The following is a 26,771-nucleotide window of genomic DNA, read 5'->3' on the forward strand; positions in this document are numbered from 1 at the left end:
ATAGTCTTACTAAGAATCTCCAGGAATTGTTCTGTACATCTTGATACCCTGAGGAAAAATTTTTACACGTCTGGATTTTGAGGACAGTTTTTCTGCCTTTAACTTCCAGTCACAATCCCTCTCTCTTACCTTTTTCAGAGTTGTAATTGCATACTTCTGGATAGTCTCCCCTCCCCCAATTCAATTTACAGTCTTCCTTTTTATAGTCTAAATTGGTGGTTCTCAACTGGGGCGATTTTGCCAGTGGAATTTGGCAAAGTCTGGAGACATTTTTGGTTGTCATGCCCTGAGAGGGAGTGTTACTTTGGCATCTAGTGAGTAGAGAACAGGAACGCTGCTAAATAGCCTATAATTAACACAGGGCAGTCTCCATAACAGAATTATCTGGCTCAAAATCACTAGTGGTGAGGTTGAGAAACACTGGTCTAAATGATTCAAGGTTTTTCACCTTAATGTGATCTTGAGATCCTGTGGTGGTGCAGTCCATGTTTTGTTAGTTTGGGTGACCCAATAAGCTCAGGAAAGTCTGTGGCTATTGATAATAGTGGAGTTATCTTGTAAACAATTTTCCTAATTTTCGTAGAAACCATCCCATTTATGAAAGAGAATATAAACATGTTATATTCATTGGCTATGGAGGGCTAATTGAAGCATTTTTCAGGAAATGTATTTGGATTTGAAGCCAGTTGTCAGCCATTTAGGGAAAAGACTATAATAATATTATGAAGGATTTCATTTCTTTCATCATCAAATAAGTTAATACATTATCCCTGGAAAAATGTGTGTACACACACAATACAATATTTACGAGTTGAGGACTCTCTTTATAAATAGATTTAAATTCATGCACACATAAATGTATATATATGTATGTGTGCATATATACACACATACATGCACACACATATATAAGGATGTGATCAACTGCTGGTTTAACATGCAATTATGAACATGTCCCCTATGGTTGCTCAAATATTTGGATGAATAGTTTCATTAAATTTGTTAAGCCTCATAAACTAAAAAAAGTAAAATGAAGTGATGTTGCATTAGAATTTATTTTTTCACTTGATCTGAAAACACTGATTGAAATTTCAGAAAATAAAATGGGAAACTTATTTTAAACATATGAAGTTTATCTTGTTTTGTACTTCCCTATTAATAAATATTTAATTTACCTAAATAGTATTGCTAAGAGAGTCATTGCTGAACAATGGTCACTCCTCTCAAGTTCACTTTTCATATAGTGCTATTCATAATTGCTTTTTTTTGTGTATTTTCTTAACAGCTCCTTTTTATTTTTCTAAGCAGATGGTATGCATAACCTCCTGTGAGCTATGTGCTGATGTCTTATAGGCAGTTATATTTGACAAGAATAGTCTGTGTCTGGGATTGAGCTCCTTGAGGAATAGGTTTATTCCTCAAGTTTATTCTCAGTAGAGCATCTTGAACTCTTGAATAGCACTCCCTGTGATAGTTCTCCTGAGATATGGTTGGTTTGGTTTTGGGATGATGTATTTGTTCAAACTAACTTTTGGATGTTACAAAGCTTTTTTGTTGTTTTCCTTGAAATAGCTGGAAAAGTTATTTTGAAAAGGCAGATTGCCACACTGATCATTCTAACCTGTGGTCACTTAATATTTTTTAAACGTGTTGGTAAATTTTTCAATATTAGCTTCATAATACAAAATCAAATATTTTATGGTAGAAAAACTGATAGACTCAGAACAAACTTTCTAAACATATTCATCTTAAGATGTATAACAAACCAGTATAGTAATAATTATTCTCTAAAATTAAAGTCTTTTTATGTGAGACTACAGCATGATTTTTTTTTAACTTGTTTATACAAAATGGAAAGGACATGCTTGAACAGGTTTGTTTTTAATTCAGGCCTAAAGGAGTGTTGACTATTGTTTATTAACTGCCTACAAATTGCTGGGTATTATGTATGATTGTAACACCCAGTCTTGATTTTCTTCAAAGAGGTTACATTCTGAGGCAGTAGGGTACATGTAGCATAATGTGATACTGTCTGTGATACAGTAGTTACACTGACTTGTGACTAGCTTTTAGTGTTAAAGAATGGAGGTCACCTACACATTGTAAAAGAGGCTTTTAAATACAAAGTATTTTTCAACCCATGGTGTCACTGCTTTACATATTAGTGTGCCGGTGTACCCTCTCATCCTTAAACAAAACCCCCACCATATCTTTTAATAGTTGGGTTAGGAGTTAACTGTCTCTTTGGTAATGTGAACACCTGCACCCAGTTGTTCATGCCGAGTCTAATAATGCTAACCCCTGAATTAGCCTGCCCCTGGGGAGATTAATTTAAACCTGTGCCTGCTAAGTAGGGTGTGGCTGACACTTATTAATTGGACTGAATTAAGCTCATGGAGTAAACCTCAAATTTTGGTAGAATGTTTTTAGGCTGCTTCCTGTAACTGTCAAGTTCTAATAGGAAGGCGTGCCTCCAGTTGCCAGTTAAGCAGTATAATTTCGCCTTCTGTCAGGATTACTGATAGTATTGTGGCAGTTCATATGTTATCATTCAAAGTGTGTGTTTTTTTTTTTTAATCATCGTTTTATTGAGATATATTCACATACCACACAGTCATACAAAACAAATCGTACTTTCGATTGTTTACAGTACCATTACATAGTTGTACATTCATCACCGAAATCAATCCCTGACACCTTCATTAGCACACACACAAAAATAACAAGAATAATAATTAGAGTGAAAAAGAGCAATTGAAGTAAAAAAGAACACTGGGTACCTTTGTCTATTTGTTTCCTTCCCCTATTTTTCTACTCATCCATCCATAAACTAGACAAAGTGGAGTGTGGTCCTTATGGCTTTCCCAATCCCATTGTCACCCCTCATAAGCTACCTTTTTATACAACTGTCTTCGAGATTCATGGGTTCTGGGTTGTAGTTTGGTAGTTTCAGGTATCCACCACCAGCTACCCCAATTCCTTAGAACCTAAAAAGGGTTGTCTAAAGTGTGCGTAAGAGTGCCCTCCAGAGTGATCTCTCGGCTCGTTTTGGAATCTCTCTGCCACTGAAGCTTATTTCATTTCCTTTCACATCCCCCTTTTGGTCAAGAAGATGTTCTCCGTCCCACGATGCCGGGTCTACATTCCTCCCCAGGAGTCATATTCCACGTTGCCAGGGAGATTCACTCCCCTGGGTGTCTGATCCCACGTAGGGGGGAGGGCAGTGATTTCACCTTTCAAGTTGGCTTAGCCAGAGAGAGAGGGCCACATCTGAGCAACAAAGAGGCATTCAGGAGGAGACTCTTAGGCACAAATATAGGGAGGCCTAGCCTCTCCTTTGCAGCAACCATCTTCCCAAGGGTAAAACTTATGGTAGAGGGCTCAACCCATCAAACCACCAGTCCCCTATGTCTGTGGTCATATTAGCAACCATGGAGGTGGGTTAGGCGAATACCCCTGCACTCTCCACAGGCTCCTCAAGGGGGCACTACATCTTTTTTTTTTTCCCTTGTTTTTCTTTCTTTCTTTTTTTTTTTTTAACTTTCCCTTCTTTTTTAAAACAACTGTATGAAAAAAAAAGTTAAAAAGAAAACAAACATACAATAAAAGAACATTTCAAAGAGACCATAACAAGGGAGTAAGAAAAAGACAACTAACCTAAGATAACTGCTTAACTTCCAACATGTTCCTACTTTACCCCAAGAAAGTTACATAATATAGCAACATTTCTGTGAACTTGTTCCTACTATATCCATCAGAATTTAACAGACCATAGTCATTTGTGGGCATCCCCAGAACGTTAAATAGCTTATCTGTTCTTCTTGGATTATTGTTCCCCCTTCCTTAATTACTCTCTACTGCTAGTTCCCCTACATTCTACATTATAAACCATTTGTTTTACATTTTTCAAAGTTCACATTAGTGGTAGCATATAATATTTCTCTTTTTGTGCGTGGCTTATTTCGCTCAGCATTATGTCTTCAAGGTTCATCCATGTTATCATATGTTTCACGAGATCGTTCCTTCTTACTGCCGCGTAGTATTCCATCGTGTGTATATACCACATTTTATTTATCCACTCATCTGTTGAAGGACATTTGGGTTGTTTCCATCTCTTGGCAATTGTGAATAATGCTGCTATGAACATTGGCGTGCAGATACTGTTCGTGTCACTGCTTTCCGATCTTCCGGGTATATACCGAGAAGTGCAATCGCTGGATCGAATGGTAGCTCTATATCTAGTTTTCTAAGGAACTGCCAGACTGACTTCCATAGTGGCTGAACCATTATACAGTCCCACCAGCAATGAATAAGAGTTCCAATTTCTCCACATCCCCTCCAGCATTTGTAGTTTCCTGTTTGTTTAATGGCAGCCATTCTAACCGGTGTTAGATGGTATCTCATTGTGGTTTTAATTTGCATCTCTCTAATAGCTAGTGAAGCTGAACATTTTTTCATGTGTTTCTTGGCCATTTGTATTTCCTCTTCAGAGAACTGTCTTTTCATATCTTTTGCCCATTTTATAATTGGGCTGTCTGTACTATTGTCATTGAGTTGTAGGATTTCTTTGTATATGCAAGATATCAGTCTTTTGTCAGATACATGGTTTCCAAAAATTTTTTCCCATTGAGTTGGCTGCCTCTTTACCTTTTTGAGAAATTCCTTTGAGGTGCAGAAACTTCTAAGCTTGAGGAGTTCCCATTTATCTATTTTCTCTTTTGTTGCTTGTGCTTTGGGTGTAAAGTCTAGGAAGTGGCCGCCTAATACAAGGTCTTGAAGATGTTTTCCTACATTATCTTCTAGGAGTTTTACGATACTTTCTTTTATATTGAGATCTTTGGTCCATTTTGAGTTAATTTTTGTGTAGGGGGTGAGGTAGGGGTCCTCTTTCATTCTTTTGGATATGGATATCCAACTCTCCCAGCCCCATTTGTTGAAAAGACCATTATGGCTCAGTTCAGTGACTTTGGGGGCCTTATCAAAGATCAGTCGGCCATAGATCTGAGGGTGTATCTCTGAATTCTCAATTCGATTCCATTGATCTGTATGTCTATCTTTGTGCCAGTACCGTGCTGTTTTGGCAACTGTGGCTTTATAATAAGCTTCCAAGTCAGGGAGTGTAAGTCCTCCCACTTCGTTTTTCTTTTTTAGAGTGTCTTTAGCAATTCGAGGCATCTTCCCTTTCCAAATAAATTTGATAACTAGCTTTTCCAAGTCTGCAAAGTAGGTTGTTGGAATTTTGATTGGGATTGCATTGAATCTGTAGATGAGTTTGGGTAGAATTGACATCTTAATGACATTTAGCCTTCCTATCCATGAACATGGAATATTTTTCCATCTTTTAAGGTCCCTTTCTATTTCTTTTAGTAGAGTTATGTAGTTTTCTTTATATAGGTCTTTTACATCTTTGGTTAAGTTTATTCCTAGGTACTTGATTTTTTTAGTTGCTATTGAAAATGGTATCTTTTTTTGAGTGTCTCTTCAGTTTGTTCATTTCTAGCATATAGAAACATGACTGACTTATGTGCATTAATCTTGTATCCTGCTACTTTGCTAAATTTGTTTATTAGCTCTAGTAGCTGTATCGTCGATTTCTCAGGGTTTTCTAGATATAAGATCATATCATCTGCAAACAATGACAGTTTTACTTCTTCTTTTCCAATTTGGATGCCTTTTATTTCTTTGTCTTGCCGGATTGCCCTGGCTAGCACTTCCAGCACAATGTTGAATAACAGTGGTGACAGCGGGCATCCTTGTCTTGTTCCTGATCTTAGAGGGAAGGCTTTCAGTCTCTCACCATTGAGTACTATGCTGGCTGTGGGTTTTTCATATATGCTCTTTATCATGTTGAGGAAGTTTCCTTCAATTCCTACCTTTTGAAGTGTTTTTATCAAAAAGGGATGTTGGATTTTGTCAAATGCTTTTTCAGCATCTATTGAGATGATCAATTGATTTTTCCCTTTTGACTTGTTAATGTGTTGTAGTACATTGATTGTTTTTCTTATGTTGAACCATCCTTGCATGCCTGGAATGAACCCCACTTGGTCATGGTGTATGATTTTTTTAATGTGTCTTTGGATTCGATTTGCAAGTATTTTGTTGAGGATTTTTGCATCTATATTCATTAGGGAGATTGGCCGGTAGTTTTCCTTTTTTGTAGCATCTTTGCCTGGTTTTGGTATTAGATTGATGTTAGCTTCATAAAATGAGTTAGGTAGTGTTCCCTTTTCTTCAATGTTTTGAAAGAGTTTGAGTAAGATTGGTGTCAGTTCTTTCTGGAAAGTTTGGTAGAATTCCCCTGTGAAGCCATCTGGCCCTGGGCATTTATTTGTGGGAAGCTTTTTGATGACTGATTGGATCTCTTTGCTTGTGATGGGTTGGTTGAGGTCTTCTATTTCTTCTCTGGTCAGTCTAGGTTGTTCATATGTTTCCAGGAAATTGTCCATTTCTTCTACATTGTCCAGTTTGTTGCCATACAGTTGTTCATAATATCCTCTTATAATTTTTTTAATTTCTTCAGGATCTGCAGTTATGTCACCTTTTTCATTCATTATTTTGTTTATATGGGTCTTCTCTCTTTGATTTTGTCAGTCTAGCTAGGGGCTTGTCAATCTTGTTGATCTTCTCAAAGAACCAACTTTTGGTGATATTTATCCTCTCTACTGTTTTTTTGTTCTCTATGTCATTTATTTCTGCTTTAGTCCTTGTTATTTCTTTTCTTCTACTTGGTTTAGGATTGGTTTGCTGTTCATTTTCTAGCTTCTTCAGTTGATCCATTAGTTCTTTGGTTTTGGCTCTTTCTTCCTTTTTAATATATGCGTTTAGTGCTATAAATTTCCCCCTTAGCACTGCTTTTGCTGCATCCCATAGGTTTTGGTATGTTGTGTTCTCATTTTCATTCGTCTCTATATATTTAGCAATTTCTCTTGCTATTTCTTCTTTAACCCACTGATTGTTTAGGAGTGTGTTGTTTAACCTCCAGGTATTTGTGATTTTTCTAAGTCTCTGATGGTTATTGACTTCTAATTGTATTCCATTGTGGTCAGAGAATGTGCTTTGAATAATTTCAATCTTTTTAAATTTATTGAGGCTTGTTTTATGTCCCCGCATATGATCTATTCTGGAGAAAGTTCCGTGAGCACTAGAAAAGTATGTGTATCCTGGTGATTTGGGATGTAATGTCCTGTAGATGTCTGTTAAATCTAATTCATTTATCAGATTGTTTAGGTTTTCAATTTCCTTATTGGTCTTCTGTCTGGTTGATCTATCTATAGGAGAGAGTGATGTGTTGAAGTCTCCCACAATTATTGTGGAAACATCAATTGCTTCCTTTAGTTTTGCCAGTGTTTCTCTCATGTATTTTGTGGCACCTTGATTGGGTGCATAGACATTTACGATTGTTATTTCTTCTTGCTGAATTGCCCCTTTTATTAGTATGTAGTGGCCTTCTTTGTCTCTCAAAACATCCCTGCATTTGAAGTCTATTTTATCTGAGATTAATATTGCTACACCTGCTTTCTTTTGGCTGTAGCTTGCATGAAATATTTTTTTCCATCCTTTCACTTTCAGTTTCTTTGTGTCCCTGTGTCTAAGATGAGTCTCTTGTATGCAACATATTGATGGTTCATTTTTTTTGATCCATTCTGCGAATCTATATCTTTTAATTGGGGAGTTTAATCCATTTACATTCAACGTTAAAACCGTGAAGGCATTTCTTGAATCGGCCATCTTATCCTTTGGATTATGTTTGCCATATTTTTCCCTCTCTCTATTAATATCCTTTATTGTACCCATACCGAATCTCTTTAGTACTGAACCTTTCTCCAAGTCTCTCTGTCCTGTCTTTGTTTCTCTGTCTGTAGGGCTCCCTTTAGTATCTCCAGTAGGGCAGGTCTCTTGTTAGCAAATTCTCTCAGCATTTCTTTGTCTGTGAAAAATTTAAACTCTCCCTCAAATTTGAAGGAGAGCTTTGCTGGATAAAGTATTCTTGGCTGGAAATTCCTCTCACTCAGAATTTTAAATATATCATGCCACTGCCTTCTTGCCTCCATGGTGGCTGCTGAGTAGTCACTAGTTAGTCTTATGCTGTTTCCTTTGTATGTGGTGAATTGCTTTTCTCTTGCTGCTTTCAGAACTTGCTCCTTCTCTTCTGTGTTTGACAGTGTGATCAGTATATGTCTCGGAGTGGGTTTTTTTGGATTTATTCTATTTGGAGTTTGCTGAGCATTTATGATTTGTGTATTTATGTTGTTTAGAAGATTTGGGAAGTTTTCCCCAACAATTTCTTTGAATACCCTTCCTAGACCTTTACCCTTTTCTTCCCCTTCTGGGACACCAATGAGTCTTATATTCGGACGTTTCATATTATCTATCATATCCCTGAGGTCCATTTCGAGTTTTTCAATTTTTTTCCCCATTCTTTCTTTTATGCTTTCGTTTTCCATTCTGTCATCTTCCAGGTCACTGATTCGTTGTTCAGCTTCCTCTAGTCTTGTACTATGAGTGTCCAGAATCTTTTTGATTTGGTCAACAGTTTCTTTAATTTCCATAAGATCATCCATTTTTTTATTTAGTCTTGCAATGTCTTCTTTATGCTCTTCTAGGGTCTTCTTGATTTCCTTCATATCCCGTACTATGGTCTCATTGTTCATCTTTAGTTCTTTGAGTAGCTGCTCTAGGTGCTGTGTCTCTTCTGGTCTTTTGATTTGGGTGCTTGGGCTTGGGTTATCCATATCGTCTGGTTTTTTCATATGCTTTATAATTTTCTGTTGTTTTTGGCCTCGTGGCATTTGCTGAACTTGATAGGGTTCTTTTAGGGTTTGTAGACCAGTTGAAGTCCTTATCTCTAATTTATCAGATCTACAGCTTCGTGGAGTACACTTTCTCTAACTAACCAGCAGGTGGCGTCCACGAGCCACCTGTTCTCCACAAGCCAGATCTCCCCTGCTTAGCCTTTTTGGTGAGTGGGGGAGTGAGTCTTGTGGGGCCCAATTGGTGTACCAAGCTTGCGTGTGTAGTTGGTGTTGCCTGCCCTGTATGTGGGGCGTGTTTCTGGGCAGTCGGGGAGGGGGGGTGGCCCTAACAATCAAATCTCCCTGATGATCCTAGAGTTTTAAAGCTGCTGCAATAGTCTAATCCTTCAGTTCAGTCCTGCCACAGTTTGTCTCTGCCACTGACCCACAAGTCTTTGGTATTGGCGTATGGCTCCTGAGACTTGCAAGTGGGCCCCTCTTCCAGGCTGTGCACCCCGGGTCCTCTGTTGAGGGATGACTGTGCTATGTCACAGGTGAGTGCCGTCCCCCCAGGGCAGTTCTGGGCTGCTGGGCTGTGTTGGGAGGCTCCCAGTCTGCTCAAATGATGGCTGAATGGGGCTCTGTTAATTCACACTGCTCCCCCTTCCCAGCTCTGGGACATTCAGCTGAGGTTGCAGGGAAGGCTAATGTCCACGCCCAGTTTTGTGGTGTGTGCCTGTTATTTGAAGCACTTCCGTCACACTGGGTTGTCTGGGGCAGCTCTGGGCTATGGGGCTGGCGATGGGCAGGAGTGTTTCCTGTCCACCAGGATGGTGGCTGTGAGCAGACACCCCCCTTTTCTTGGGAAGTTGTGTTGTTTAGTGAATTTTCTCAGCCACTGGATTATTGCCTTTTGTCTCAGAGCTCTCTTAGTTCTGCTCTTGAGTTGACGTGCCCAAATTTCAATTCTTTGAAGCTTTCTGTGTTGAGCTTCTTAGAGTAATTGTTTTAGAAAAAGCAAAAAGGATTTAAAAAAAAAACAAAACAAAAACGGCCCTCCTCAGAGATCTAATGGGTTATTGAAATGCTAATAGACAAAGCAACCAGGGCCATTAAGGAAAGGTGCCCAGGGCAGAGAGATCAGCCTTGCTTTGGGATTTGCATATGCGCCTCAAGGCCTGATCTCCGCCCTTCCCCTTTCTGTGTTCACCAGAACTCCAAAAATCCTCTGCTTTTATTTTGGAGTTTTTCGTGTTGTTTTTTTTCTATGCCTGTCTCCTCTCTGCTGGGCTGGCTGCTCTCAGAGTCTCTGGTGTCTGGTCTCAGTCTATCTATGGTTGGAGTTTGAATCAGTAGAATGAGTTTCCGATAAGAGCAGCCACTGCAATTCTCCCTTCTCCTTCCCGGAGCTGACAGCCCCTCCTCCCCCGGGACTGAGCCTGGCAGGGAGGGGCGCGGGTCCCCTGGCCGCAAAAACTTACAGATTTCGCTGATCTCAGCAGTTCCACGTTTTCATGAGTGTTGTATGAAGTATGCCCAAAGACAGATTGCTCTGTGGTGTCCAGTCCACGCAGTTCCTGGCTTTTTACCTACTTTCCTGGAGGAGTAACTAAAACATACAGCTCACCAGTCTGCCATCTTGCCCCGCCTGCCTCATGAGTCTTTTATACCATTTTAAATTGTGTGGCAAATCCTTATACGTTAATGTTCTAGTTTGCTAATGCTGCCGGAATGCAAAACACCAGAGATGGATTGGCTTTTATAAAAAGGGGTTTATTTGGTTACACAGTTAGTCTTAAGGCCATAAAGTGTCTAAGGTTAATGTGTCAACAATTGGGTACCTTTACTGAAGGATAGCCAATGGTGTCTGGAAAACCTCTGTTAGCTGGGAAGACACGTGGCTGGCGTCTGCTCTGGAGTTCTGGTTTCAAAATGGCTTTCTCCCAGGACGTTCCTCTCTAGGCTGCAGTTCCTCAGAAATGTCACTCTTAATTGCTCTTGGGGTGTTTGTCCTCTCTTAGCTTCTCTGGAGCAAGTTTGCTTTCAATGGCTGTCTTTAAACTGTCTCTCATCTGCAGCTGCTCTCTCAGCTTCTGTGCATTCTTCAAAGTGTTCCTCTTGGCTGTAGCTCTTCTTCAGAATATCAGTCTCAGCTGCACTCAGTTCCTTCTGTTTGTCAGCTCATTTATATGGGTCCAGTGATTTAATTTAGACCCACCCTGAATGGGTGGGGTAACACCTCCATGGAAATTATCCAAACAGAGTCATCACCCACAGTTGTGTGGGGCTCATCCCCATTGAAACACTCAAAGAATTACAATCTAATCAACACTGATACGTCTGCCCACACAAGATTACATCAAAGATAATGGAGTTTGAGGGGACATAATACATTCAAACTGGCACAGTTAATATCTAGGGAAAAGGAGGAATGCTGGCTCATTTTATCAGTAGCAAAATTGTAAATAGAATATTTTTCTTACTGAAGCTATTTAAATAATTCTCCACCTTCCCATCGCCACTGCCAAGGAAATTCTTTTATGCACACAGTTGCCCAAACCCTTAATATTTCTTTAAAACTAATTTCCTGTTTTCAGGGGAAATGTTCAGTTCGCATACTTTAATTGCCTACATTTTAAATGTTTTATTATAGAGATTTTCAAACACGTATACAAAAATAGAATAGTATGAAAAATACCAAGTACCCAGCTTCAACATTTGTCCATACATGGTCGATCATATTTTATCTATATCCCCCCCCCACTTCCCCTGAAGCAACCTGCATTATTTTGAAGCAAATCTCACATCATATAATTTCATTCATAAGTACCTCAGTTTGCATTTCTAAAATGTAATGCCATTTTAAAAATTCTGCCCAAATCCTATTATCATGCCTAAAAATGAATAATTCTGTAATATCAAAAATCTAGTCAGTTTTTAAATTTTACAGGGATTTTGATTTTTTAATAGTTGATTTGTCCAAATGATAGCCAAACTAGACTTACATATTCCAACACATATTGATTCATATGTCTCTTAAATCTCTGTCTTTTTTTTTTTTTATTAGAGAAATTGTGGGTTTACAGAATAATCATGCATAAAATACAGGATTCCCGTATACCACCCTATTATTATTAACACTTTGCATTGGTGTGGTTCATTTGTTACAATTGAGGAAAGCATATTTTCATAATTGTACTGTTAACCTATAGGCTGTAAATCTGTAGTCCATGGTTTAACTTAGGATCATTGTGTTGTGAATTCCATGGATTTTTTTCCGTAAATTTTTGTTGTAGCACCATATATACACCTAACATTTCCCCTTTTAACCACTTTCAAATATATAATTCAGTTCTTGATCTCTTTTAATTTATAGATTCTCCATCATACCCCCACTACCACAATTTTATTTGTTGTCTGTCTGTAGAAATTTTACATTCTGGATTTTGCTGATTGCATCCTCATGGTATTGTTTACCTTGTTTCTCTAGCTCCTGTGTTACCTGTAAACTGTTCACAGCCTGAGGCTTGATCAGATGCAGGTTTGGGTTTATGGCAGGAATACTTGATATGTGGTGTTTATACTTTATATCGCATCTCAGGGGACATGATGTTTGTCCCTATTTTTGATGGTGTAGGATTGTTCATTGAGTTCAGGAATCATACTGCTCCATCCATTAGAAAGTTTCCTATCTTATCTTTGCCTAGATTTTAAAACCACCCAATGATTTTCTTATTTGTGGTTACAAATAGTTTAGTTTCAAGAATGTTTCTAATTTCAGATAGCCTTTGGCCTGTCTCATTTACATAATTTATTTCCTTTTAGATCAAATCAGCAAACATTAATTGAGAGCTTACTCTGCAAGGTATTGAACCAAGTGCTCTGGGTAAATGTGAAGATGACATTAATGAGTTTAATGTTACTTGTGAAGATAAGATTTAAACTTAAGGAAGCTTAATAACTATACAGAACTCAATATTTCAAAACTAGAACAGAAGTGATGCCAGTAGGCAGGTCATGATTATTTTCTAATACAGGCAGCAATTGCTGTATGTATTCAGAGGAAGAAAACATTCCTATTACTGTGTTTTGTGAAGGCTTCTGGAAAAGATGGGATTTAAGATGCATTGGTATTTTTGGGGTGTTTGGAGATTGAGGGAGGGGGCATGTATTATGGACCAAGTAAAAGAAATCTTCTAGCAAAGGACGGAAGAGGGAAACTGTTCACTTGGTCCACTCAGAATAGAGTAAGCCAATATGATTGGAGTAAGGGGTGGGAAGTAGGGTTGAAAAGTAACGGAGGCCAGGTGAAAAAGGATCTCAAATGCAGGGCTAAGATGTTTGGCTTCCTTTTGCTTATGGGGTAGAGCATGAAATTGAAATCTTAAAGCAGAAACTATGGTCACAGTGATTTTTTTTTTTTTTTTTGAGAACTTTATTGAAAGACATTTAAAAGGTCTAAATAAATGGAGAGCTATACTGTATTCACAGATTGGAAGACTCAGTATTGTAAAGATGACTTGGCTCCCATTATAAATCCAATCAAAATTTCAACAGGATTTTTGTTTGTTTGTTTAGTGTAGAACTTGCCAGTCTAATTCAAGAAGTTGCACAAAAGAGCACATGGCTAAGAAGAGTCAAGATACTCCCAAGGAAGAAAAATTTAGGGTGGTGTTGGGGGTGGAGGTAGGATTTGCCCTTTGAGATATAAAGACCTTTTTCTAAAGTTGTAGTAATCAGGAGAGTTTAGTACTGGCACAAGGTTAGTCAGATTAATCAGTGTATCAGAACAGAGCATAAGAACAGACCCACCACATCCCCCCCCCCCCCCCACAGAAACTTGGTTTATGAAAGAGCCAACATTACAGATCAGTGAGGAAAGGATGAACTTTTCAGTAAATGGTTCTGAGACAATTACTTTCTATATGGAAAAAAAATATTAAATAGGATTTCTTCCTCACATTTTTCACAAAAATCAGTTGAGGGGAGACTAAGGATAAATGTGAAAAATAAAACTATAGAACTTTCACAAGGCAGTACTGGAGACTATCTTAATAACTTCCAGTAGGAAATGATTCCATCCCCCCTCTCCAAGCCAACTTGCATCCAGCTTTATAAGATACTTTTCAAAAACAGTCATGTTACTTCCAGCAGGACGTAGGCAACCATTAATAACATTTTGCAATATCCATACCCCAGTCTACAAGAAAACTTTTCAACCCTGGTGGACATTTCACATGAAGCATATAGTTTTTTAAGAGCTATTCATAGGCCAACTCTGATATGGAGGAAATGAACTAAATAGCAGGATTCTTGGTGAGGCAATCCACAAACTAAAAGCAGGAATCGTGGCTTTTTTGAATGACACCATCTTCATGTCATCACCAGAAGTCTGTGCTGCCTGAGCATTTTTACCTAACAGTTGATTTTGGGGGTACCAGGGCCACATCAACACTCATTTCAAGTCTACACTGATAGCATCAGAGAAGGAGAAGAGCACATGAAGTTTTGCTTTCCCACATGACAAGGCTTCCGTGTCAGAATGTTAGAGAATTCCTCCTGGGAACCAAGGAGAATCTTCAAAATCCAGGATAGACAATCATATTTTCCTCCATTTCAGTCTGTCTTCTGAAACATTCTATTAGTGGTATTTGACCTTTCTACAAAAGACAACAATGAAGCATTCTGTGTGCTAACATAACAACAAAAATGGTAAACCAAATTTTTGCATTTTTATAAAACTTGATTTAAAAAAACTATTTCAAACAGTAGAGTCACTAGAAGTACAAAGCTGTCAAAAATGTACACTTCACTTGACTTCTCCATTGCCTTCCACTTTCTGTGCATGAACTGTGGCGGCATCTCTGTTTTTGGCAGGGTTGTTCCTATCCTTGCCAGCATCTGCTTTTCCCTTTTTCCCTCTGGGCAGCTTCTCTCCCTTCCTTGCTGGGACCTTTTTAGGCCTGGGCTCTGGTTTTGGAGGGGCAGGTTTATCAGACAGCCATGCAGATCTCCCCCTTCCCCTTTGCTTTGTCACCTTTAGTATCTCCTTTTGCCCTTCTCTTGGGCATGGTTGCAAGAGTGCTTGACAGGAGGCTTTGCTAATCCTGGGGGTGCTTCTCTCTCCCTCACGCTGCTATGATTAAGGGCTGTGGGGCTCCCAGCTGAGGCCCTGGTGGCTTGGCCTGGGCAGGGCCGGCGCGGATCCTAGGACGGTAGGGAGGCACCCACAGTGATATTTTAGGAAGAGTAATCTGGTAGTTTAAAATGCAGATGACAGACAATAGAAAATCCTTGGCCTGTCATGGTGGTTTAGACCTGAGGAGATAAAGGCTAGATTTGAGCAATGGAAATGGAAAAGAAGGATGCATTCAAAGGTGATCATGAAGGAACTGGATTTAGTAACTGATGAGAGATTTAAGTAAGATAAGAGTAGATAAAATCTATGGGGCTGTGGGTGGGGGGAAGGACAAGTCACAGAAGAGGTGTGTCCAGGATGGTCCATTTTAGGAAAGGTCTACATTTAAAGATTGGAAGAAAGGCAGAATCAAAGAAGGGAGGGCTGACCTGTGTGTGTGTGTGTTTGTGTGTGTGTGTGTTTGTCATGTAGTTTTGAAGCAATGGTATGTATTCTTGATTTAATTGGTTTAGTATTTTTCTGATTATATGTTTTGTATCTAACTGCAAAAAGAATACTGATGTCACATTTTTAGTCTTAGCTAAAGTTTGATTTCTGGATATGATTTTTATTTAAAGTCAGAGAAAATTTTTTTTTTTACTTTTTTTCAATATGATTCTTCTCGAAACCAGTAACAAAGATGCTGTATTATTTAAAGAGGTAAAAAAAAAAAATGGATAGTTGATATTTCTTTATTCTCAAACATTTTCAATGCTGTACCTTACAGAATTTTTAGAGTCTCTCTGTGGCCTTCCCTAGGAAGCCTTCAGTAATAGGATTAAGATTTATCCTGATTCAGTTGGGCCACACCTTAACTGAAGTGTCCTCATCAAAAGGTCCCATTTACAAGGTGTTCCCACCCATAGGAATTGATTAAGATTAAAAACATGTTTAATTCCAAGCCACCACACTAGCCGTCTGTGATCTATGATCTGATTCCCTTGTCACTCACAGGTCATTTCACTCTGATTCCACTCTACTTCCACCTCCACAGTTCATCTAGTTAGAAATGGGTTTGAAGATACATTTGTGTTTGTTTAGACTCTGGTCTCCTTATAATGGTCTGACAAAACATCATGATTACCCATGTTACCAAAGTAACCTGAAAAAACATGTTCTAATGTCGTAGAGGAGGTGGTTTCAGAGTGCAGTTTCACATGAAAGCAACAACCCTTCAGAATAGTTAATTTTATTTGATGGCCTGGTGGGGCATTTGTAGTTAATTAGCTCAATTAATGGTGATTACAGGTGAGTTTATAGAGTAACAAAATGAATACCACTAAATTAAAGTGACTGAATTAATCTTAAATATTTCTACTATCTTAATTTTTTTCAAATTTCCTTCTTTTAAATACTAAATTTATATTTAAAAACCTTTTAAGATGGAGTTAGGTTTAAGAATTGCTTTAAACTGCTTAATAGAAATGAAAGCAGGCAAAGACAGTTCAAGGGGTGAAATGTTCTTATAAGAACAGGAAAAATAGAACTCATGTTTTTGGGTTTTCATTTAATCACCCCCAGTCGTTATTTTTCTCCGGGGTATTTAGTGGGTAGAAGAAGTTAAAGGTGTGATCACAAGTTGGTTCAGGGATGGTGTATCTTGGGGACAGTTGGTAGGGAATTTTTTTTTGAGGTTGAAAGTGAAATATTAGTATTTCATTTCTGGGATTACAAGTAATCACTTTGGGCAGAGAAAACTGAAAATGACTAATATCCTTCACTGGTTTACTAGAATTAAAAAAAAATAAAAGTAATTTCCCCAAGTTATGATTTGAAGCTTTAGATAAAAGCTTAGTCATGTTAGGTTCTGGTGTTTCTGAGACTGGGACCAATAGCAGCCATCTTAGAGGGCTGAACCCGGTAACTTAGTCACTTGGTAAGACCAGAACTAAATTTAGTGTCATGCTTTCATCTTGTTCATGTAGCATTTTTTCCCCTCAGTTTGCCACTTCTAGGGTTAGTTTGCTGCTGTGTAGATTGTCTGTATCTAAGGAGCAGAATTCTTGCTTAACCAGTCTCTTGGGCTTTGCCCTTTTATCTGCTTGCCCTCCATCTCTAGCAGAAAAAAGTCCTTGGTCTTAAAATCCCCTGGGGCAGCTAGGTTGACTTTCCTTACAGTACTGTGCATAAGCCACATCAGTTATGGAGAAGAAAAAGGCTTGTTACCCCACTGTTCTCTGAAGGCAACTGTGCGTGATAAGTATTTGTAACAAGATTAATATAGGTGCTTTGTAGAATTCCATCTTTATGACGGGATAGTGATTTGGTATGTATAAGAGCTTACTGGATACCAGTTGATATTTCATATTTATTTTGGGTCTGCTAATAGTTAAAACCTGACTTCTACCTTTTTTTCTTTCATTGCCAATTTAGTTTATTAGTAGTGTCAGGCCTTTCTTAGAGTAGGTACCTTCTATTTGATTTTCAAAATCGATAAACAGGAAATATTTTAGGCTATGTTAAACTGCAACTCTAGAATATATAGCATATAATCACATTTCATGAGAATAGTCTTTTATTGAGTTCTTAGGTACTTAACTAAATTTCCTTGATTTGGGGGAGAGGTGTCTAAAACTGATTTATCTCTAATAAGTTTTGTTCTATGGAGGAATGTTACAGTGAGGCTCTATTATGTTTTCAGCTGTAGTAGATAACTGTCAGAGTCAAAGATACATGGCATATTTTGGTGGCTGAGTATATTCATTGAGTTTAGAATGTAGGATAACAAGGCTGGTAAGAAAGAGTCTGGAATATATATCCATATCCATATCCATCTATATCTATCTATCTATATATAACAAATTGGAGACTTTTGATATTTCATTAAGGAGGTGAAGCTATTTTGTCAGCATTGAGGAGACTGAAAGTTTAGAACTTGGTACTGGACGTGTTCCCGAGGGATGAGGCACTGAAGGATTGTGATGGAGCCTTCTTAGTGTAAGTGATAAGGTACTAGGTGGACAGTGATACCTCTGACAAGGATGGGGAATACAGATGATTAGGTTTGGGAGTGGAAGTATGTCATGGGTAGAGATGGTATACGCTTTGGTCAGTACTGAAGGTTACGTACTATTCTATTTAGTGATACTGAGCATATTTGGAAATTTGGGTTAGAATTGGAGTTGAGGTTTGCTTAACCTACTCTCTTCCCTTGGGTATGCTCAGTTTGTCTCCTTTGTTACGTTCTGGTTGTTATCTTCATCTCTAGGCTGAATTCTATTCCTTGAATGGTGTTTCAGAAATACTTACATCATGGGATTGTAGAAAAAGAATATTGATAAGATCTTTCATTTTCTTGAAGTCTGTCGTGGCAGAATACCATAGTTTGTGACCAAGTGGGGCTTAAAGGTTTGGATTTGACCTGGAGAGAATTTCTCTTAGCTTTTCCAGGGAAATATTTTATTGCTTGGCTTCCTTGCCTTTTTCTTTTGTCTTCCTGTTGAATTATTTTTCTTTTATGATGGTCAGTTGTTGCAAGGTTAAGTTCTAAATATGATATGCTGGCTTCTTTGAATGAGAAGTACTCTAGAATTCTCACAATTCTCTTCAGGTGACATGTCATGCTGACTTTAAGTTTATTGAACACTTGGCTAAGAAAATTTACTAGATAAGACTTTGGGGGACATTCTTATAAATTTTTCTTCCAGGTTAATGAATAGGGAAATTTTTTTAGTAAATTTGGGTTTACTGTAGCTCTTTGTATAATTCTGATACTTTTATAGCTTGCCAGCATTGACAATATTACTTTAGTAAGAAGTAAATTATTCTTGATATGCTTCTCTAAGGTAGGAGCTGGAGTAATAAAACTCATACCAACACTGTACAAACCCATTCACAAATGTTTGCCTTAGTTTTCTCATTTCAGTAGTTATATTTAGGGGAACATTTAAATATTGCCAGTATTCAAGAATTTTTTTTTTCTGTTGTGTTTTTGAGCCCAAATTGGTAGCCCAGAGATTATATGGATACCAAGTATTTGTGTGTGTATAGGGTGCTTTCAGTAAGGGTCGTTGGCTTCAGAAGAGTTCCTGCTTCATTGTGTGTATGTAATACAGAAAATACAGCATTTTTGGGGCAATTTGAAAAAGGAGTTTCTAAGATTGAAGATATGCAGTGTGTATGTTATGCTGTGCATGCAATTTGTGTTAGGATTCTGTCAGTGGTTGCAGAGTGAGTGACCAGTGGGATAATCTCTAGTCACATCTGTTCTGTGCTCCAGTGGTGTACTTAATGGAGCATTATATTAGATGACACACTATCCTTTCTTACAGGGAACTTGCAGACTTTAAAATTTCTTTAAAAGAATAAACATGTAAAATGGTAATGTGGTAACAATTGGGAGCAGAAAGGAAGACATGAAAAAAGATTTATTTAGAGATGTAGGGTAAACGTTCTTGTCTTTTGTACAATTAACCTTATTTTTCTTTCTAGTCCAAATGGTAAGAAGTTCAGAAGCAAACCTCAGTTGGCAAGGTACCTGGGAAATGCTGTTGATCTCAGCAGTTTTGACTTCAGAACTGGAAAGATGATGCCTAGTAAATTACAGAAGAACAAACAGAGACTGCGGAATGATCCTCTCAATCAAAATAAGGTTGGTTAATTTAGTTAGAGCTTTGAAAGGCTCTCAAAAAGTATCTTACCTTATAATTAGGTAATTATTTTGTATTGTCACTGGAATTTTGGCTATCTGACTATCCCAGTTTTTAATTTTTCTGCAAAGCATTTTGACTTATAAACCTGATTTATTTTCAGGTTGGCAGTACTTACAGAGAGAGCATAAGTAAATTGTGCACAGTTGAAAACAGCATTTCAGTCTCTCTCTTGGCCAACATACACACAGTTTTGGTCCATTGGGGCTGTTTACAAAAGATTTCTCTGTTGCTGTTAATTGTCCCCATTTAAAAAAAAAGTCCCTATTGCCCAAAAAAGAGGCAAAATCTTAATGTGGCAAATACTCTTACCACATAGTTATAATTTCCTATCAGGATTTGAGAAAGGGCAGTTTTTATCTTGAACTTCTGGTAGTTTGAGGATAATGACTCTTAGGAACAATATCCTCATACTAATACTGTTGGAGAGTTTTCCATTGGCTCAATTTTTATTGAGCTTCTTAGTTTATAGTTTCTTGTATAAGAATTTAAACAAAGTAATTCTGAGTTATGATATTAATTTATCTGTACAGAAGTACCCAAATATCATTACAAGGACAAGTTCTTTTCCCCCAATGGCAGCTAATCCTGTACACCCATTTTTTCTCAAATTTTTTCTTCCTGTAAATTTCAGGAATATGTGTGTATGTGTGTTGCCATCACAACTGGGTAACACTGACTGCATGAGACTAATGGAGGAAGTGTAGGGGCTGTTCTTTCTTGGGATATGATGGATATACCCTGCATGAACCTTGAGATACTGCGTTCATTATAGGGGCCCAGAGGCATTGAGGTAGAGTGTAAAGGGCTTTGGACCCAGACAGACTTGATTTTATGTAAAAGTTCTTCCACATATGGAGTCTTGGGCAAGTTTCCACTTCTGGGGGCATCAGGTTTCTCATTTGTAAAATTAAGATAAACTCTTTCCCTTAGCATTATTGTGAGGAGTAAATGGAAAGTCATTTAAAAACATCTGGCATAGCATTTGATATGTTAGTTCCTTTCCTTTCCTCATTGCCCCTTCCCTAAGCTCCCATCTTCCTAAATCTCAAGCCACCATGGTCAACAGTATCGCTTGGTGGGCAGTTTAGGAAGCTTTTTGACCCAAGCTTTCTTGCTTCTCATGCACGAATGGGAGCTCTGCTTCATGTCTGTCTTTATTGAGAATTCTGCTTACTAGTTTGTTTTACAGTAGTTTAATTTCCAAAAATTGGTATGGAGGTCAGAATGCCTTGTTTCCTCATGTCATACTACTTTGCTTTGGTTTCCACAAGGGCATTGGCAAGTACTTGTCTGGAGAGGCAGAATGGGAAGGGAAAGCTGAAATCACCTCTGTATTGCTTAACTATGGGGTTTGTTTGGGTTGATAGTTACAAAGGTGTTAGGAAGGATAAGGGTTAGGGGTAGGAACAGAGGAAGCAAGTTAGCAAAAGTTAGGATCTTGTGTATGTTTAGGCAAAGCTCTGATTTCAGCTTAAGGAAATCTTTACTCCAGGTTTATTTTGCTTCTTAAATGTATAGAGGAAAATTAAGTTTGTATTTCTGAAACTGTCTTTTTAAAATGTAGTTACTCTAACCACATTGCTGGGCAGCTGTAGAAGGACATTACATATTTATCAAATGAATGGAATACTCTCTAATATACCTATTGTTACTGGAATCACAGTTTAGCTAAATCTAGTGTAATATGAAGATTTACTTCCTGACAGTTATGATTAATTAAAAAACAAAAACAAAAATCTAATTCATCTCTTTAGTTTGTGTGCACCTTTATGCTCTAGCTGCGCTGGACCACTCATCATCTGGCACCCTGGCATGTACTTTCAAGACTGCTTGCTCATGTGCTGTTTCCTCTGCTTGGAATGTGCTTCCCCCCTTCCCTTCCATCTGGTGAACTCCTACTCATCCAAGGCTCAGCTCCATTGTCTCCATCTCTGTGAAGCCTGCCCTGCATTCTCCAGGCAGAACCAGTCCCTCCTTCCACAGTGCTTTGCTGGTGCATTGCCATTGTATTTGTTATTGTTTGTCTGCTTCAGTTAGACTGTGCGCTCCATGAGGGCAGGGACTATGTCTTTTTTTGTCTTTGTATCTCTAGTCCAAAGTTTAGCACATGGTAGGTACTTAATAAATGTTTGCTTCATATTAATTTAATTTAATATCCACCTCATACCAGAAGTTTATAGTGTTATTAAATGTTTATTGAATGAATAAATTAATATACCATACATTATTTTGGAAATGGCTTTCAGTTTCTTTGTTTCCTGAAGTTTTCTATGAACTTTTTGGGGTGTGCTTTTTATTTTTGCATCTAATCTTATTTTAGTTAAGCAGCCATAAAATGGAGTTTTGCGTTTTTTAAAATAAGCTCTCTTTTGGAGTGACACCAACATTAAATATCTCTATAAAGCAGAAAACTTATTTGTGGCTAAGTAATGACTGTTATTATGTCTTTTTTACAGTGCAGTATATATGCTATTTACTGTTTTTTGTAACAGTACAGTATGAAGAAAATTTTACTGACCAATATACTATAAAGTGCACTGAGTGAAGTGCCTTATTACGTGTTTTTTTCTTTTTAAAATTCTATCTTAAAAGAATTAGAGATGTAGTTAACAAAATATACTTTGACACAGGCTAAATAGTAGTTTATATTGATTGATTATAAGCTGTGATCTTAATTTAGTATTTTTTCCATATCCAAGGTGAGTTTACTGGTGATTAATATCTTCAGGTGTGGTTGAAAAGATACCTTTGAAGATCTTTGCAAAGTTTTTTTTTTTTAGTTTTTGGAACTTGATGGGTGGAATGGAATGGGCATTGTCTTTTGATTAACATCTATTGTTTTTGCAATATCTGTTCTTGCTGATCTCAGACTCGAAGCATGTTCCTGAAAATCCCTTCCATCCTTAATTACATTGTGCCTGGTTGATTTTTCTTGCCATTGCCATAATCATTTCCAGCCACCACCCCGTCTCTTCAGCTTGACAAAGTAAAGTGGAGATAGCAAATAGGTTACTGAAGAGATTCCATCAGAAAGATTTGAAAGTGTCAGCATAGACTTGATATTTGAAGTTGCAATTTTTCTGAGCTTACTTAAAGGGAGAAGTTATAGCCCAACACTATCCAATAGAATTTTTGCAATGATGGAAATGTCTTAGCTACTAATCATGTGTGACTGTTGAGTAATTGAAATGTGACTAGTGTGACTGAATAAATGGAATTTATTATTTTTCTTTAATTAATTTTAAATGGCTGCATATGCCTGGTGGCTACCATATTGGATAGCACAATTCTAGGGCTATACCTCAAAAGCTAAAAGCCTTTGCTTCAAAAGCTAAAAAGGCAGTCTGTTCACAGTAGTGATTCTAGGCTTGATATATTCTAAATATTTATGGAATTTTTTCAAGCAGTTCACAGTGAAGGAATCAGCAAAGTGGACTTGAGGAATGGTTAGTAAAGTAGGATAGACTTGGGAGAGAAGAATCTTTAAAAAAGGAGAGTGGTAAGGTTTATTGATTGCTGCTGAAGGCTTGAATGGGGGAACACAGGGAAATTTCCACTGAGTTTGGTAACATGGAGGTTATTAATAATTTTCATAACAATTTCAGTGGAAACAGAAGCCAGATTGGATTGGGTTGAAAAATAAATGAAAGATAAAATCAGACAGTGTGGACCACTCTTTCAAATAAATTTTTTTGGGTAGGAGAGAGATGGTAGATGAAAGGGATATTGATTTGGTTACCTATTCTACCATTTTAAAGAGTTTAAAAAGATTAAAGAGAATGGTGTCTAAAGCACAAGTGGAAAAACTGCAGGGTTGGGATTTTGAAGAGAGAGAAAGTTAGGCACATTTGCAGGGTAATAACAATGATGTACCATGGAAACTGCACTTGATAGGAAAGAATGTGAAAGGGGTTGTTAGTATCCAAAGTTGATTAGCTCTGTTTATCACCAAGTTACTATTATTACTAATTAAGTTTTCTGTGCAACCCATCCAAAGGATAACCTTGTCCCATTTCTGTAACTTGCACATTAACAACCCTGTTAATTGACATTACTTTCCACTTTGCCCCAAGTTCGTGGTTAATCTTCATACCAGTCTCCTCTCTTCAGTTCCATTTTTCCAAGGAGAGTGTATAAGATCCAGGTCTCCCCCACCCCCCACCAGAGGTCATTGTGCTGTCAGGGGTCTATGGACCTTTGAAATTATATACAACATTTTACTGTCTTGTATGTTCAGAGATTTCTCAAAAGAGGTCTGCAGTCCTATGGTTTAGAATCACTATGCTAAATTTTAGATGGTTTTCTTTTTTAACTATACAGATGAAAAGTTACAGGTAAGTTTCAGAGAGTTAGTTGATCTGCATTTTAGACTCATAATTAAAGAACATGTTTTCTGTGAACCTCATTTCTCCAAGAGCAACCTGGCATGCTTCCTGCCATGTTTTTATATGTTCATCTCATTTCAGCAGTCTGCTGAGTTATAGATTCTTTGCAACCATCATTTCATGAGATAATACCACTATGATTTGACACAAATTTTGCAAAAAATACCGTTTGTAGACTTTCGTAGGGTTGGTTGTGCAATTCATAGGAAGAGTCTGACCACATTTATGTATAAGCATAGCTGAATGTTGTTAAATATAATGGATGGGACAAGTCTAGGGACTGTTTCTCTTTCATTGATAATCTTGAGGCAGATAATTCAAATGACTCCGTTCTTAATAATTTTGAGGTGAATGTTGTAGATTATGTTGAAATATTTTTCCACCTATTTTGCACTTGTAACTGGTTTAACACAGAAAATGTAACTATTCTTGAGTAGGGACTGCAGAGCACAACACCTTAGACATTACAGACATTTATCCATCCATTTATTCCATAGAATTTTTAACTTTTTAATTTGAAATACTTTGAAACTTACAGGACACTACAAAGATAATACAAACCCTACACAGAGAACTCCAACATATCACCTCCTCCCCAGATACCCAGATCCATCAATTTTAACATTTTCCCAAATTTCCTGTATCATCCTGTGTATCCATCTGTCCATCCAACAATCGTATCAATCCATTTTCTAAACACTTGAGTATAGGTTGTCTACAACATGTTCTTTGAACACTTATTACTGCCATGTATATTCCTAAAAACAAAGACATTCACTATGTAACCACCTTAAGAACAGTTATCAAGTTTAAGAAATTTGGCATTGATATACAGCTTACATTCTACATTCCAGTTTTTTTATGTGCTCCAATAATGTCCTTTTGATCTTTTTCTCCTTCCTTGTTAGATCCCATTCAGGGTCATGTATTGCATTTAACTGTCATTGTCTCTTTAGTTCTTTTTTAATTGTTGGAACATAATATACAACATAAACTTTTCCATCTCAGCCACTCCCAAGCATGCAATTCAGTGGGATTAATCACATTCACAATATCACAGTACCCTCACCACCTTCCATTACTAAACCTATCTATTTCTCCAAAAAGAAACTCTATACCAATTATGCATCAACAGCCTATTCACCTGCTCCTAGAAACCTGTATTCTAATTTCTGTCACTGTAAACTTGCATATATTCTGATATTTTCTTTGCAGTTACTGCGGAGCTTAAATTTAATGTCCTAAATCTATAGCAATCTCATTTGCTTTGCTACCAAATTAACTTCAATAGTATATACAAACCATGGTCCTATACCCCTGTGTCCCCCCACCTTTATGTGGTTGTCACAAATTACATGTTTACATATTATGACTACAAAGCCACTGATTTGTCATTACATTTTATACATTTGCCTTTTAGATCCTGTAGGAAATAAAAAGTGGAGTTACAAACCAAAAATACAGTAGGACTGACATTTATATTTGCCCATGTTGTTACCCTTGCCAGAGACTTTTATTTCTTCATATAGCTTCAATCAATTGTCTATTGTCCTTTCCTTTAAACCTACAGAACTCTCTTTAGTATCTCTTGTAGGGCCAGTCTAATGATGAATTGTCTCAACTTTTGTTTTTCTGGGAATGTCTTAACCCCTCCCTCATTTTTGACAGACACTTTTGCTGGATATAGAATGCTTGGTTGGCAAGTTTTTGCTGTCAGCACTTTAAACACATCCTCCTCCTGCTTTCTTGCTTTTGTGGCTTCCAATGAGAAATTGGTGCTTGATCTTATTGAGGCTCCCTTGTATGTAACATGTTGCTTCTTGCTTGCAGCTTTCAGAACTCTGTCTTTATCTTTGGTATTTGACAGTTTGATTATAATTATGCTGTAGTGTGGGTCTATTTGGAGTTCATTGAGCATCTTAGATGTCTGTATTTATGTCTTTTGTTAAATTTTCCAGCCATTGCTTCTTTGAATATTCTCTCTGTCCATTTTTGTTAATTCTCCTGGGATTCCCATAGTGCATATGTTGGTGTACTTGATGGTGTCCCACAGGTTCCTCAAGCTCTGTTCACTTTTCTTCATTCTTCTTTCTCCTCAGTCTGGATAATTTCAGTTTTCTTCAAGTTCTCTGAGTCTTCTGTCAGCATCAGTCTGCTGTTGAACCCCTCTAGGGAATTTTTAACTTCTGTTAGCTGTGGCCTTCAGCTCCATTTGTCTCCTTTTCATAATTTACATCCTTCTATTGATATTCTCTGTGTGTTCTTCTGTTGTTTTCCCCATTTCCTTTAGTTCTTTGACCATATTTTCCTTTAGCTTTTTTTAGTACATTTAGACCATTTTTAAAAAGTGTTTGTATAGTATGTCTCATGTCTGATTCTCCTGATTGATGCTTTCTAATGCTTAATCTTTTTTGTCTGGACCGTGGTTTCCTGTTTCTTTTTATGTTTTATAATCTTTCATTGAATCCTGGATATTTTTGGTATTTTAATGTGTTATTGTTGGGATTCAGACTCTGCACATGGGTCCTGTCTTGGGCACGCACCTATGGCCCCTGTTTGCATAGTTCCTGAATGTCCCTGTTCCTTAGGAAACAGTTTCTTCCTGGTGTCAGGCACTGCACTGTAAGTTCTAGAGCCAGCATTCCCTTGCCTCAGGCATCTACTTGACTGCTGTCCCACAGCCTTCTATAGGAGAGCTCTGCAAGCCACCTTCTACATGCAGGGCATGTTCTGGGATGTTCTCTCAGGCTACCACCAAAAATTAGAGGCAAACATACAAGCTCCCAGTTTGCGCATGAGGATTACTCTGGCCCTTCTGGAACCC

General features: G+C 37.7%; 1 protein-coding gene across 2 annotated transcripts in view; it reads left to right on the top strand.

Annotated features, from left to right (window-relative positions):
* Positions 1–26,771, top strand: part of MBD2 (methyl-CpG binding domain protein 2) — a 91,168-nt gene that overhangs the window by 1,425 nt on the left and 62,972 nt on the right. For both annotated transcript variants that reach the window (XM_037805567.1, XM_037805566.1), the window contains exon 2: positions 19,342–19,501. In XM_037805567.1, coding sequence (XP_037661495.1) covers positions 19,342–19,501 — 160 coding nt within the window. The remainder of the gene's footprint in view (positions 1–19,341; positions 19,502–26,771) is intronic.

This window comes from Choloepus didactylus, chromosome 16 (genome assembly GCF_015220235.1).
Source record: "Choloepus didactylus isolate mChoDid1 chromosome 16, mChoDid1.pri, whole genome shotgun sequence".
NCBI classification, from domain to species: domain Eukaryota; kingdom Metazoa; phylum Chordata; class Mammalia; order Pilosa; family Megalonychidae; genus Choloepus; species Choloepus didactylus.